This window comes from Rhinolophus ferrumequinum, chromosome 10, assembly GCF_004115265.2.
Source record: "Rhinolophus ferrumequinum isolate MPI-CBG mRhiFer1 chromosome 10, mRhiFer1_v1.p, whole genome shotgun sequence".
Lineage (NCBI taxonomy): Eukaryota > Metazoa > Chordata > Mammalia > Chiroptera > Rhinolophidae > Rhinolophus > Rhinolophus ferrumequinum.
Window position 1 is genome coordinate 48,919,991 of NC_046293.1, and position 15,570 is coordinate 48,935,560.

General features: G+C 41.1%; 1 protein-coding gene across 1 annotated transcript in view; it reads left to right on the top strand.

The window, feature by feature from the left end:
• PCED1B (PC-esterase domain containing 1B) overlaps positions 1 to 15,299 on the top strand; it is a 214,127-nt gene extending 198,828 nt beyond the window's left edge. The window contains 2 exon segments of the mRNA XM_033118000.1: positions 13,648 to 14,959; positions 14,961 to 15,299. Coding sequence (XP_032973891.1) covers positions 13,648 to 14,959; positions 14,961 to 15,017 — 1,369 coding nt within the window. The 3' untranslated portion in view covers positions 15,018 to 15,299.
• The last annotated feature ends 271 nt before the right edge of the window (positions 15,300 to 15,570 follow it).

The window sequence follows — 15,570 nt, forward strand, 5'->3', positions numbered from 1 at the left end:
TCTGCGTCTCTTTATAGTAAAACTCCTGGAAGGTGTTACTGTCTCCAGTTCCCCCATTCTCTCTTAACCACTCTAATCAGCCTTTGTCCCCACCACTCTATCAAAGTCACCAATGTCTGGTGCGATGCTACAACCAATGATCAAACATCCTACTTATCAACTATCTCTTACACAGACAACCCCTCCTGTGAGGCCTCCCTTGAAACACTTCCACTCTTGGCTTCCAGAACTTCACACTCTCCTAGTTTTCTTCCTGCTTCACTGATTCTTCCGTCTTTTACGGGCACCTCCTCATCTTCCTGACTTCCTACTTCTGGAGTGCCCCAGGGCTCAATATTCTGACCTCTTTTCTGCCAGCTTCACCTTCTCCATTGGCTACGGCATCCAAACTACATCGGTATCTCCAGCCTCTCCCCTCAACTCCAGACTTGTTTATCCAAATCTCTGTTCAACATCTCAGTTCAGATGTGTATAAGGCATCTCAAATGTAAAAAGCCCCAAACCAAATACTTGACCTCCACTCCCCAAACTTGTTTCTCTGAAAGTTTCTCCATCTAAGTAAACAGCAACTTCATCCTTCCTGTTGCTCAGGCCAAAAGCCATGGAGCTAGCCTTGTCTCCTCTCCTTTTCTCACAATCCTATCACCTCTACCTTCAAAATACCAGGGGTGCCAAAAAAATGTATACAGGTGGCCATTTTGGTCAAAGTTGCTCAAGCAGTAGTTCGCCATGATCAGAATTGTCTGGACACAGATGGTAACCACTTTGAGCACCTCTTGTAATTGAAGAAGTCAAACGTGACTTGTATTCATCTTTTGCTATCGTTATATATTAAGTATTACAATTTTAGTAGTTTTTTCCTTTCTTAAAATGTATATACATTTTTTTGGCACCCTCTGTATATTCAGAATCAGACCACTTTTCATTCCTTGGCTAACATCACTCTGAAGAAGGAAGGAAGAGAGAATAAAATATTTCAGATTTAGAATATCTGTATAGAATATTTTCAGCAGAATATACAATAAGCTGATGACACTACTGCTTCTAGAAGGAAAAATGAGGGATTAGACAACAAGAAAAGGAGGAGGACTTACTTCTCCCTCATACCCCTTGTACCTTTTGAAGTTTTGTGCCATGTGCATTACATGCCTTCTAAAAATAAGCAAAATAATTTAAGAATAATGATAATGGCAGTGCACCCTGTCTGGCCTCCACACTGAGAAGGCAGTGAAGATGACACACACTGCAGTCAGAACCTCTCCAAGTCCCTGCTTCATCAAGGTGACAGTCATTCAAGCTGTCTCATGGCCTCAGTTTCACCATCCGCAAAATGGAAATAATTAGAGCTCACTTTACTTTTTGAAGGGGGATCAGTTGTGAGATAGCACTTTCTACATGTAAAACATTACACATGTGTAAATTTTCATTATCTTTTAGGAAAAAGCCAAGTTCGGTGGATAAGAAAGACAGCCAGACCAGTGAGCTATAGAACGCGAAAGGGGACCAGAATAACAATAGTAACAGTCTCCAAATATCATACTAAGTTCTTGAAAGTAAGAAAATCAGTAGAAAATCTGTTGCTGGGTCTTTATTTTAAATTTAAAGAGTATAATCAAGATTATGATGTGCATTATTACAGCTCCTCTGTTCTCTGGTCTTGTGATGAGTATGTGAATTTTAGTCATCCTTCCCTCAATTGTTCCTTTTAGTCTCATGATATACAGATTAGCTGGAATCTAAAGAACTGGAAAGATTTGCAGCTCATTTACAGAAATGTCAGAATCAAACTAATGGTAAGTTTTCAAAGTTATGTAATAGACTACTCTGAATTTTAAAATACCAAAGTTATCAGTTGGGTTCTAGATGAAGCCCTGCCTTGAGACACAATAATGACTGTATTAAAATTCATGGGAAAAAATGCAAATCTATGGCTATAGATAAGAGGATAAAAACATGTGGAATGTATGGAATTTATTAAGCAACACATTGATAGTCAATGAAGTAAAGTAAAATGACATTTTTCAAGAAAAGACAACCGTGTTGCTTTATAAGCCAATTTCCCCCAAATAGCATAGTATTAAAACAAAAAACAAAAACTAAGCACATAGGGCATGTTTTTCAGAACTGTTTTAGAATCTGTTACTCTTCTTTGTTAGGTATTTTACACCATTTAACGTAATGGAGAAGTGTTCTATCCTAAAGTGTTTAAAACACCTATAGAAGTTTTACAGCTTGGGAAAAACTTTTTTAAAGCTTCATTTCCTCCTTTTTTCTTTTTTCTGCTTCATTTCCTCCTTCTCTTTAATCTTGATATTCGTGGGGGAGGTGATAAGCCTCCTCCTCCAAATCACATCCTTCCAAACAAAGGAAAACAAAGCTCCAAGCTTATCTATATCTAATCAATCAGAACACCACTGCCCTTTCCCCTCTCCAGTTTGTTTCAAATGGAAGAGTAGGGGCAGAATCAGAAAATCGTCGTAGCTGCCACTTTCTGTGTTTACCTGGGGCCGTAGCTTAGGCCTGTAGTTTTCTGACACTTGGAATGGGCTCTTCTTCCACCCACAGGGTGGTAGGAAGGGCACCACACAAAAGTGCAGGATTATTACTACTAAAAATTTATTAGAAAGGGGTGCAATCTTCCTCTTATCATTTCCCTATTTCTCCTGTCTCACTGCCCCTTTCTCTTGTCTCACCATCTTTCCCTAACAGTTTTTTCAGCTGTGAACACACCACATAAGCTAAGGTAATAAGACCTGAGGGTCTGAATGGGGTAAAACAAAGTTAGAGTCAATATAAGTTACACCCAAATTACTGAGAAATGTGAAATGAAAGCAAGCTCAGAGCCAAATTCCTGGAAGAAGCTATACGTAGTTTGGATTTACCAACCACTTTATGTTTTCATATTTGCCAGTGTCTTAAAGCTTCGGTCGTTAGTCTTCCACTTTCTAATGCATGAAAATAAATGCTGACTCGTGTTATTTGCCCCAGATGCCACGGGAAATGGCATCCTTTCCTCAGATGCTGGCTCACAAACGTAGCAGCACTCAGAGGTGAACTTACCTGCCTTGCAGCCCAGGTTCTGGCTCTCCAACCTGGCACTCTGATCTACCACAGAGGAAGGAGTCTGTCTAGGCAACAGATCTAGAATCAACTGAGAGGTACATTTTTTAATCACCAGTTACTTTAGTGAGTAAGTGCTTTCCAGTTTCCCCATTTTATTTTAAGCACTAATTTTGCATTTCTGACCAGCCTTCCTTGGCATCTTCATTTCTTGTGGACTCACCATCCTAGCCCACTTCACCCCACCCAACTTCACTGAAGACAACTGTTATTTCATAATAAGAAGGAGTGATAAACTACTGAATCTCTAAAAATGCACAGGGAAAGGAAAAAACAGATTGTGAACAAGAAATGATGTGAAGCATCTATTGTACGCGTACGTGTATGTTGTGGTTCACCACGAAGACTTGGCATCAGCTTTGACTCCCAGCTCTGCCTTTTATAAAATGGATGACCTTGAACAGATGACTCAATCGGCCAAACTTAATTTCCGAATGTGTAAAAGGGAGGGAAATAAAAGTACCGATTTCATAGTGTTCGTAAGAAGAATAAATAAATAGGTAAGTAGGTAAAACATGTAACATACTATTGGAGTGGGTACTAACTAATGTTACTAAATGACAAGTTAAATTAGTGTTCCTAAGTAAGAAGTTAAATACTTCATTTAATTGGAAAGTTCCTTTAACTACTAACTCCCATCCCCCCAAAATGCTGGGGTGGCTCAGAATAACTATAATTAACATTTGTAGAGTTTGTGGAGCATTTCCTTTGATTGCCACGAGTCATTCTAAGATAGGTATTGTTGAGCTGTTGACTTGTTTTTGTTCTTGGTGGACTAGGGAGAAGCTAAGAACTCTGCAGGGCATGGCTGTACAAAGAGAAGCTCCTATGGTGGTAGGTCCAAACTTAGAGCTGAAGGGAAGGAAAGCAGGACTTGGGAAAAGCCTAGTGTCAGAAGTTAGTGCCGAAGTTAGTTCCCGAGCACAGATTCTTGTTCTGTCAGCTTCCACCTCCTGGACCTCGTCCCTCCTGTTTCAAACCCTAGGGCTTAACACTGGGGAATTCCTAGGTCCCGCTGGCAACACACACAGCGGTGGGAACCCAGATCTAGAGCCCTTTGAGAAACACTGAGGGTGGGAACAAGGCAGACAGAGACTGGCTCTTAGAATCCCAATTTTAAATTCAAAACCTTTTTTCCCCATAGAAACACTATTGCACTTAGTATTCAGATACTACATTGTTAACAACAACAATAAAATAATATCCATTTTAAAAGCTCTTTTGTGTAATCTCCTTAGAGGACCATAGGGATAGTCTCTCCCATTTAAAGGATGAAAAAAGAGGTGAAGTGAGCACTGGAGGTGGCAGAAACCCCAGCCTGCTGACTCAGCCGAATGTTTGCTGGTTAAATAGGCTGTTGTGGACATTCTTGGAGACAGAATTTTCAGAATCCAACATGTTCATCAATGGAAAGCAATTTGGTCATTATTAGCTCCCCACCACCCTTCCTTTTCAACCATCGGAAATTTTTATTCCACCATTGGTTAGAATCTAGAGTTGTCAGCATAAATATAAAATTTTTTGAAACACAAATAAGTTTTAGTGCAGCACTGAGTTTTCCATTAACACATTAATAGAAATTCGCTAAGTATCAGTGATGAAAATTGACCTAAGTTGACTTCATACCTGCTCTGTTTTCTCGTAGAAAAATTTAAAGCTGTGCACAAAACATTGCTTTGCTTTGTTTTGTTTTTCAACAGAAAATAAAAAGGAAAACTACATGCAAAATATCTTCCTAGCTAAGACTACTTTTTTCCTCTTAATTTCAAAAAATATTTATAGCTGAGGTTTAAAGGCTCAGGCTCTGGAGCCATTATTTCTTCCTAAAGAAGCAAAACAAAATCTTAAGCTTACCTAATCTATCAGAAGATTCGCTGTCAGTAATAGATCAGTTCTGCCTTTTACTATAACCTTGGGTTATTTACATAACCTCTCCAGGCCTCAGTTTATCCATAAAAATGAAGATAATAGTTCCTCCCTCACGAGATTATGAGAATAGAATAGGCCTGGCACAGAGTAAATGCTCAATGAATACTAACTATTATGCATAAAATACTGGGCTGTGAGGGGTACAAGGATGGGTAAAACCTTATGCCATCCAGGACTAGGACATACTGGGTAGAAAGGCACTTCGGCAGTTAATTATGGTACAAAACAGAACCATGTGCTAAATAGAGGCACCTGTCAGGAGAGATTTTTCTGTCTGGGAAAATAAGGAAGGCTCACAGAATTGCATTTTAAACTGGGTCTTAAAGAAGGAACCGAATTTTAGTAGAGGAAGAGGTTTGGGAACTTTCAGTGCAAAGTTGCAGAGTAAACCTGAAGAGGTGAGAAAAAGCCCTTTGGGTACACACAAGCTGTATAATTCACCCACAGGCTTTGAGGAGATGCACAGAAGGAAGGATCATAGCTGAGGTTAAAAAACAAAGTTTATAAATGCAAAATGTTGAAGTTATGCTAGCGTATCAAGTGAAAAGTGAAAATACAAAATTTGAAAACCTGGGTGATAGTTTTATGTGAGAAAACACATATAAAATAAAAACAATACCATTTTAGAGAGTGTTTCAAAGTAAGACACTTTCTTAAGCATTAAGAATAATTTATGGAAAGCAAAAAAATTAACCATAAAATATAAAACAAAGTTGAAACTGGTCACTGCTCAGCTTCCCAAAATATATTGCAACCTCCTCCTCCCTAAAGTGTATTTTCAAGAATTACATCTTATTTTTTATTGCCAAGAAATAGTTGAACTATTCGATATCCAAGCTATCATTCAAGGATTTTGATATTTTCGGAATAATGGAAACAAACCACAGTCATGAAAAATAAAAATGACTTAATCCAAGCATTTCAGAAGCAGAGTTTATTTCCACCTACTTATCACCAGCTAATGTTTCGAGAATAAATTATATAGCAGCTCTCCAAAAATGCACAGCAAGAATATGCTGCCATCATTCCCACTGAGGATCAATATTTATCTTTAGGAAGATTGTTCAAAGGTCACAAGATTATCTTAGGAATTCAGCCACAGTTTGATGGGAGGATACACGGGAGTCTAGAGAATTTAGAAGTGATAAGAGGCCCACACAGACTAAATTACTCCTTGCCCCGCCCCACCCCTACCCCCTTGGAACTTTATTCTACTCACCTGATTATGTCTGGAACCCAAGTGACAAGTTTGGGCTAGCTACATTTATTGAGCACTTAAAAATGTGGCAGACCTCATGCTAACGACTTTACATATGTTCATTTAACTCTCACTTCTTCAGAAATCCATAGTGTTATCCCCGTGTTGTTGATGAGGATTCTGAAGTGCAAAGGGATTACTCAACCTGCCCAGGGTCTCAGAAGCTCATGAATAAATAGTGGAGCAGGATATAAGCCCAGGGGGCTGACTCCAGGGCCCACCCTCTCAGCCACTGTGCTTTATTGCCTCAGTTCATTCATCTGCATACAAATAGTAATTGATAAGGGGACCGGATCATTTATTTGCATCCAAACTGGGATGTTTGGGTGAGGGGAGTTGCTATTATACTGAGAAAACAAGGGTAAACCAGAACAGTTTGGGGCACCTACGGACAGGTGACCACCTTATTGACTGACTCCACGAGAGTGGATGAATTTACCGAGGGAAAGACTGTTGAAGAAAAGAAGAAAGGGATCGTTTAGTGGGCCTTGAGAAAGACCAACATTTGGGGAATTGCCGAAGAAAGAAATTCAGAAAGGATACTGGGGAGGTGAGACCGGAGAAGAGGGTGTCAGACTCTCCAGCAGTTTGTCAGAGGGGAGTGATCAGCGGTGTCCCAGCCCCCAGAGCTGGGAATGCTGCGGATGTGATAAGAACCAAGAAATGGCCACTGAAAGGAGCAACAAGGAAATCTGGTGATTTACTGACAAACATTTTTCGGTTTGATGGCGTTGGAAGCCAAATTAAAGTAGAAAAGGAGGAGTGAGTGGGAGGTGAGGACCCAGACACAGCCAGTGCAAACAACTCTTTTTAAGAAGTGGCCTTGAAGGGGAGGCAAAAGATAGGACTGTCCTGGAGGTGGAGTCCAAGACGTTTCTTTTTTAAAGAAAGAAACTAGAATGTGTTTAATGCTTGAGGAAGGAGCCAGCCAGAGGAGACTGAAGAAAAGGTGGAATGCATAATTATCCCCTCTCTGGAGGACATCCTGGAGCAAAATTCCTGAGGCGGTAGGAGGACGAGCTACCTGAGCTGAGGGATTGTTACCTTCACACCTGAGGAGGTACAGCTCTAACCTCTTCTGGAGGGAGGAAAGGGGGACTTCGGGTTTGTGGGTTAGAGCGAGGGAACAGAATGAGGTGCTGACTGTTTGCAGACTCGGGTTTTCTCTAGAGTCCCAGCGGGGAGGGACTCCAGTGGCAGAGGTTTAAAGGTGCCCACTGCACAGTAGGGCCTGTCGTAGGCCCCTGAGAGACATCAATGTGACCTCTTTTCATCTTCACTATTATTCAGTGATGTAGCTGATAGTAGCCCTGCTTGACACCAGAGGAAACTGGCTCAGAATATTGTGCTGCCAACCCAAGGCCACACAGCTGTTCAGCGAGAGTCCAAGTCTGATTTAATGTCTCCTGGAAGTGAAAGCCAGGTTCTGCCTTCCGGTATCTTTTCATTGGTTTTAGAGAGTAACAGGAAGGAAATTAGCAAATGTATTTTAAACAGTGGTTTGAGACCATAATGTGGAAGTTTGTCATAGTAAGTACATTATTGAAATCATAATTTGTGTGAATTGATTTGATTTTTTACTGTAAGAGATCCTTTTGTAAAAAGGTTTTTGTTTAAATGGAGCTATTTAAATAAAGGCTCCATAGTTTATCTTTTGTTTTTATAGAAGTTACTCGCATACCCAGTATTCTGAACCCCCAGTTCATTCATAAAGGATGTCTCTCACATTACTTTCTATAGTCCACAGGACATTTTTATGTTAGACTATTACTAAGGGAAAAAATATACTGCCTTAAGGATTTTTAAACTTGGTCATTTTAAAACTCTTAAAGTGTGTGAAATTCTTCCATTGATATTTTATTGCAAGAGAGTCACAAATTTAAGATTGTGGCCCGGTGGGGATGGTTCAGATACAAATTGAATATGTCCACGGCGATTCCTGCCTCCACAAGAAAAACTTGTAGTTATATGGAGGAGCCCAGTTTGAAGATCTCTATTTCGGTTTCAATTTTCCATTTATGTCACATGTATCTGAGATTTTACATGTGGTGTGTAAGGACTAACTGAATAGCCAAGTTAGAAATACAGGCCATATGGTGGGGTGCGTAGGGTTGAGTGACTTAGGGGTGAGGTAGAAGAAATGTGATATTTGTTGGAGGTTGGAGTCAGATTTGCACAATGACAACCTTCACAACCCCAGATAGATACAGATGTTTTCTAAATTTTTACTGAATTACTTAGCGGGCTGCAGGGTTGAGGCCTGTTTTAGAGGTGAGGTTTTTGAAGGTGGGGATTGGAATCTGTCTTTCCAATGGCTTTTTGGAAATAATTTTTCTGTTACATTACTTACCGTAGTATCTCACAATACTTTTATGTATTTTTTTTTTTAATTTGCTCCTAAAACCACTTTTTAAAATAGTAGGCCTGCATGCATTTTCCCCATTTTCAGGCTATACAGAGGAGTGAATGTTAACTGATTTGCCTCATATCAGTCCCCAATCCACAGATCATTCATTAAGCTTTCCAAAAGGAGTTTGAATTGTTTGCTTTTGTTGTTGTGTTTTTTTTAGAAAACTTTATATGTCATGCAATTTAATTTTTGACGTGTTTAAAATCCACTTAGAAAACTAAGCAAATGCTAGGACATAGCTAGGTTAGAGAGGAAAGTTCATGAAAAATAATTATTATTTGTACCATCTATTCTGTTAAAATTTAAGGGGATCTTGGAAAAGTTTAAAGCATTGATTTGATCACCAAAAATGCAGTTAGAAGGAAGTGAACTATTTATATTCCCAGAATAATGTTGCATTAAGATGGTTAGCCATATGGAAGATGGTTAGTCACATGCACTTCTAAACTAGTTAAAGTACTTCCTACAACTAATCAAAACAACGTCCTAATTTTTAGTGATTATGTCTATGATTTAAGACTTGTTTGCAGTGTCTCTGGAGCAACTGGCCTCTTAAATATGTCATTCTCCCTGTAACTAAAGATCGATAAGAAAAAAATTAGCCTAATTTCTACAGCACATTGATTAATGAAAAACAAACGCTATGTGTTTGATTTGTGATAGTTAAAAAGCAATAGTCAATGATTTATAAGTCATGTCTTATGAAGCTATTAAAAAATTAATTATCCCCACACAGAAATCTAAGCAAGATGCTTGAAAGTAATTTATTATAGTAGTAACCATTATTAATGCATATTGCTGTCAGAACTTAAGCCAAAAGCCAAATTTTACTTTGAAAACAGAAAAACATGGCACTACTTATAATTATGACATGAGGAGTCATCATGAAACACTTCAAAAACTGGTTTTCATTTGATGTTGGAATCATAGATTGCAATGATCATTTTTATATCTTCTCTCACCCCCCTGACCTTTCCTATAGGCTTTGGTGCTTCATTTACATACATCAATTCTAGCTGCTAGCTTCTTTGATATTTTTACATATGCATTTCCATACCCCTCCTCCTGAGAGTAGAGACTGCATTTTTATACCTACTCCTTCCACCTAGCACAAAATCTGGTTCTCCGTGATCCTTATTGAAAGAATGAGTGAATGAGGCAATCTATCTATAAAACAGCTACCAAAACTAATAAGTGAGTTTAGCAATTTAGATACAAAGAAAGAAGCCTAGGCCAAAAAGACCACTAATCTGTTTTCAAATCCCTTTTTTGTTTCAGTTTTGTAAATAAAAAGAGCTTTGAAAATGGAATTTACTGACCTTTTATTAAGATGAGAGCAGGTTTAGCTCTCCAAATTATTCTCTGCTCATCCCCTCTAAAAAAGTCCCCCCCGGTTTTTTTGGCTGGTTTTGTTTTTAATATTTGACACCTTAGCTTAACTGATTCTTTCCCACCGCGATAGCCCTAACGGTGTCTGATTTGTCAGTCCTGTTTCACTTGTGGATGCTCTTTATCAAGAATTTCATGAATTTCCTTTCAGTTTCAGGTTCTAACCTGAACACTTCTTCCCAGTCATTTTCCCTTCCCTTCTTTTCTACAGTCCTATCTGCACGTTCCACTGCAGAAGAACAATAGGAAATTCTTAGGTGGACATTTTTGCCTGATTTTAGCTCTGAGCTCTGGGAGCAGCATCTGGTGGGTTACAGGCCCGCCAGAATTCCTCAAATACTGTGAGCCCTAGGTGTCCGTAGAATTTTATTTTGGCCATTCTAAAATCCAGATCTTTTCATTTTTACATGTCTCTTGCTTGAGATTATGGTACGGGATGAGAAAAATCTCCTCTTCTTCACACACACCCCTACCTCCACCCTCACTCTCCCCACCCCCCACATGCACACACAGCCAAGGACTAGAGGATCACCTCTCCTGGGCAGGCAGAGTAAATGGTTGCCTACTTATGCATACAAGCACACCTTTCTATCTGTCCCCTGACAGGAGCCAAGCTTTAGGATTCAGACTGGCCTGCAGGGGGTTCTGGTCTAAAGGAGGTCTCCTACAGAGACAGATTTTGGCGTCAGTTGTTTTAAGTCTTAGATTCATCACATCAATATCCTTTCTTATTAAAGGGGAATTTATAAGAATTATCTTATAAATAAGATGTTTGTAAAGCACCTAGCATCCAGTAACCGTTCAATAAACATTAATGCTGTTTTATTTAAAATCTTTTCACTTGCATCATCTCTCATTTGATTGTCACAAAGCCCTGCTAGACAAGCAGCAAAAATGCTGTAATCCCCTTTTACAGATGGTTAACCTGGTGTTCTTCAATTTGCTCAGTAATAGTAATAACTCTTATCCATGCTTACTACTTGTCAGGTATTATTTTAAACACTTTACATTTAATCCTCACATCAAATATGTGAAGTGGGTACTAAAAGTCCCATTCTACAGATGAGGAAAATTAAGGCAGAGAAAGGTTAAATAACTCGTCCAAGAACAAAGAGCTAGCAAACAGAAGAGTTGGGACTGAAACCCAGAGAGTATGGCTCCAAAACCAATGCTCCTCACCAGTATATTTTAAGTGCCTCCATTTCCCACTGATATTTTAAGTAATGGATTTGACTGCTATCTGTGACTCCAAATCTAGGGCACTTCACCACATCCAGAGAAGGAACAGCCCTGAAGAAGACAGCACTAGGTTATCAGATCTGCCAACCTTGGGGAGAGAACTCTAATAGCATGGGTTATGTATGTTCAGTACTCAAGGGGACTAGGCAGAGAATATGACCAGAGTGCCAGCCCACAGAAGGCACACAGCTCAGTGGCGTGGGAACCCTGGAAACATGCCGGGAAAGGTCTCCTGCACTTTGTATTTTAAAGACTTGGGCCTGGGGTAAAGAAATAACCACAGCACCTGTTCATTCTGTTTTCATGGCACTTAGCACTCTCTACTTTGTGTTACAGTTATCGATGAATATTTCCAAACTGCTCATGAAGGGCAAGACCAGGTTTAACTCATTTTTATATCCCCAATGTGTAGCCTTTAGTAGGAGATTAATAAGTGTGAGTTGGATGAATAAATGATTATAAACTAATAAACATGCCTGAGCCCCAAAGGGATTTGGAGTTTGCTTTAATTAAGTTTTATTTTGTTGCACCACAATGAGCTAAATCCTATCTTTATGCATTTTTTTCTGACAGAAAAAAAACACATTTGAATGGAGATTTTGTGGGGGAAAAGAAGCCAATATTTTCAACTGTTCTCTTAGGGCAATTCTTATATTCTGACAATTTTCATGTTTTTATTTTTGTACTTGTATCCATTTAAAACCACAAATAACCACTGAATGTGTTATTTAATAATAGCTATCTACCCACGCCTATTAAAATGTTTTTTAATGCATAAAAGCCTACAAATATCAAGCCACAGTGGATTTTAACAGCTTCCGTGAAAGTATTGCAGTGGATGCTATCTTCCTCCTCATCTGAGATTGTACGTAGTATTGAAGGATATTTCTACCTTTCACTCATTACAGAAAATGGTTATAAATGGCAGCTTGAAATAAACTTCACCCAAAGTTTTGAAGATGAATTTAACCACTTTTAACATTTTATTCAATGTGCTGGGAAGGAAAAAACGTTTCCTCTACCCTATTAAGGTCAGTTTCTGGGACCCTATGGCTAAACTAACAAAAGACAGGTTAGCAGAAGAAAGGCACACCCTTTTTATTTATATTTATGTACACTAGCGTTCACAGAAAAGAAATGAAACTCAAAGAAGCAGTTATATTCAGGGCCTTATATACCATTTTAACAAAGGGAAAAGGCTTTTGGCTTCAAGGCATGATAAATTGTAAAGAAGTGAATTGAATAGGGACTGTATGGGAGAACTGATGGAAAATCTGGGCTATTTTAGTAAGGTCTCTACATGCAAACTCATCTTGGTGTTGACAACTTCCTGTCTTCTTCCTTGACTCTTCCCTCTGGTGGGAGAAGGGGCACCTTCCTAGAAGGGAGCTTTATACACAGCTTTTAGGCAGATAAGGGGAGTACAGAGGACTCTTCCTGTGTCTGTCGGTTCTTCAGCTCAAAATCATCCTTATGCCAAAGTGGCATATTTTGAGGTGGCATATTCTGATCGCCTTCAAATGGAAAGCAAAGAATATTACAGCTGAAACACATGTGAATTATTTCCAATTTTATTTCTTTTTTACAAGTCCTATTGGTAAGAAACAGCTGCTTGCTTGTTAAAGAAATCTATTTTGATCATGTTTTCTGACACACGTACTCTTCCTTTTTGTTGCATTTCACCGAATTCTTTTTACATTATTAAAAGTAATAGAAGATTATATAAAGTATATTTACAAAAAAGGAGGAAAACAAGTCATCCATAACACTACTATTAACAACTTTTTGCATACTTTCTTTCGATGTTATCTGTGCATATCTATTTCATATAGTTTCAGTGATATGGGGCACACATGTGCTCTGTAACTTCTTCAACTTAACATATCACAAACATTCTCCAAGTTCTTGCTTACTCATGGTCCTCATTATTTGGCAGCTGCAAAGTTGCCTAACCATTCTGCAGCTGTCAGACATCTGGGCTGCCTTTCCAGTGGTGGATTGCACCTCCAGGAGATGAGGTCGAGTTGGCCCCTCCTGGCTAGGTGGAACCTGGGTTTCCAAGAGCAGTCTTGGCGGGTTCGGAGGTCAGGCAAGTCCCAGGCCTGAACTGACACCAGGCCAAGCAGGGCTTCTGGCTCCAGGCTCCCGTCATGCTCTCCCTCCCCACTCCCAGCCTTAAAAGTGGTGGAGTTCCGCCCATCTAGCTTCCGGGCCAAAACTCCAAACCTGGACGTGAGTCCTACCCACACAGAGGGCCTGCCCAGTGTGGGTCCCTCCCAGCTGTTCTCTCCTTCTGTCCTAGCTATCTGCAGACCCACCCGTGTGCAAAGGAAGGAGATAGTCTGCTTGCCCTGAGCATCATGGTCCAACTGCTGTCCTCCGAAGTGCAGCAGCTGCTCCACAACAAATTTGTCGTCATCCTGGGAGACTCTGTCCAGAGGTCCGTGTACAAGGACCTGGTGCTCCTGCTGCAGAAGGATTGTCTGCTCACTCCCAGCCAGCTCAAGATCAAGGGGGAGCTGAGCTTCGAACAGGACGAGTTGGTGGATGGAGGCCAGAAGGGCTGCATGCACAACCGCACCAACTACCGCGAGGTCCGCCAGTACTGCTCCGGCCACCATCTGGTGCGCTTCTACTTTCTCACGCGCGTGTACAACGAATATGTTCAGGCCGTCTTGAAAGAGCTGCAGTCGGACAAGTATACCCCGGACGTAGTCATCATTAATTCCTGCCTCTGGGACATCTCCAGGTATGAGCAGCACTACATTGAGAGCTACCGGGAGAACCTGGAGAACCTGTTTAGGCACCTACACGAGGTGGTGCCCAAGTCCTGCCTCGTGCTGTGGAACACGGCCATGCCGGTTGGCAAGAAGGTCACCGGGGGCTTCCTTCCACGGGACCAGCAGGACTTGGCCCTCCTTCTGGGACGCAAAGTGCTAGAAGCCAACTTCTACAGCTCTACCGAGGCAAAGAAGCACGGTTTTGATGTGTTGGACTTGCATTTCCACTTCCGCCGCGAGGAGAGGCTCCGACAGAGAGACGGGGTACATTGGAACCAACTCGCACACCGACAGCTCTCCCAGCTGCTACTGGCCCACGTGGCAGACGCCTGGGGTGTGGAGCTACCCCAGCGCGACCTTGTGGGCAAGTTCAAGAATGGCCCTGTGAGTGGAGGACCTGACCAGAGAATTGAGAGGCAGTCCCAGGCCAGCAGAGATCCACTGACCTTGCCCCCGCCCCCATTGCTGCCTCCTCCCCGGAACCGTCCCCTGCTCCCGCTCCCAACCCCCTGCCCACCCCCGCCCCAATTCCTGCCCCCACAGCTTCATCCCATTCCCTGTCACCCAGTGATGTCCCCCCAGTTCGAGTTCTGTCCCCAAGGTACTTATTTTTCCTCAGACCATCATTTCCAATCAGATCAATTCTTAAATTATTTCCATTCAGATGTCCCCTCATCTACCCAGACAGGGTTTGACTTCCAAGAGGACTTTATGTGTGGTCCCCAGCTGCCTAGGCCCCTTTTCCCCACAAGCTACTATCAGCAGCGGGCCCCTGTGGTTCACAGGGGTTTTCGCCGGAATCTACGCAGTGGCCCCTATGTGCGCCAGAAGAGGGCAGCCCAGGTCTTACGGGAGACAGGTCCCAGCCCACCCAGAGCCAAGACCTCATTAGACTGACTAGGACCTTTTTCCTCCTCATGGACACGGACTGGACAGATCCTCCGACTCTCCCTAAACAGACTGATCTTTTTAACCTAAGCAGTTGATTCCTACCTGGACTTCTTTTTGTTCATTGTTCTCACCAGTAATGGCAGGGAAGCACAGTCTGACCCAATCTTTCTGGCCATGGCCTCTTCCGCCACTCTCTGGAGGCGACCAAGTATGATTCCTGCCTCTCCACTCCCTAGTCTCTTTGTCTTTTTGTAAACATACCATTGAAATAAAGAAGTTGCTTCACAGAAGTAGTTGTAGGTTTTGTCTGTGCCTGTATTTGATTGTGCCTCTCTCTTCTATTGAACAATTAGCTTTGTAAAGAGCAAGGACGATATCTGCCAAACAAATAGTCATGGCATCCACTTGGTAAACGACTCCAAGTGAATTTGTCTAAAAAAATTCTGAGGGTTTTCATAAAATGGATCGGATTCCTTAGAAAGAAACAAAAGAATTTTAACTTTTGGGATCATATTTTCCGGAGATTCTCAAAGAATCATTGTATTTTAAAACTG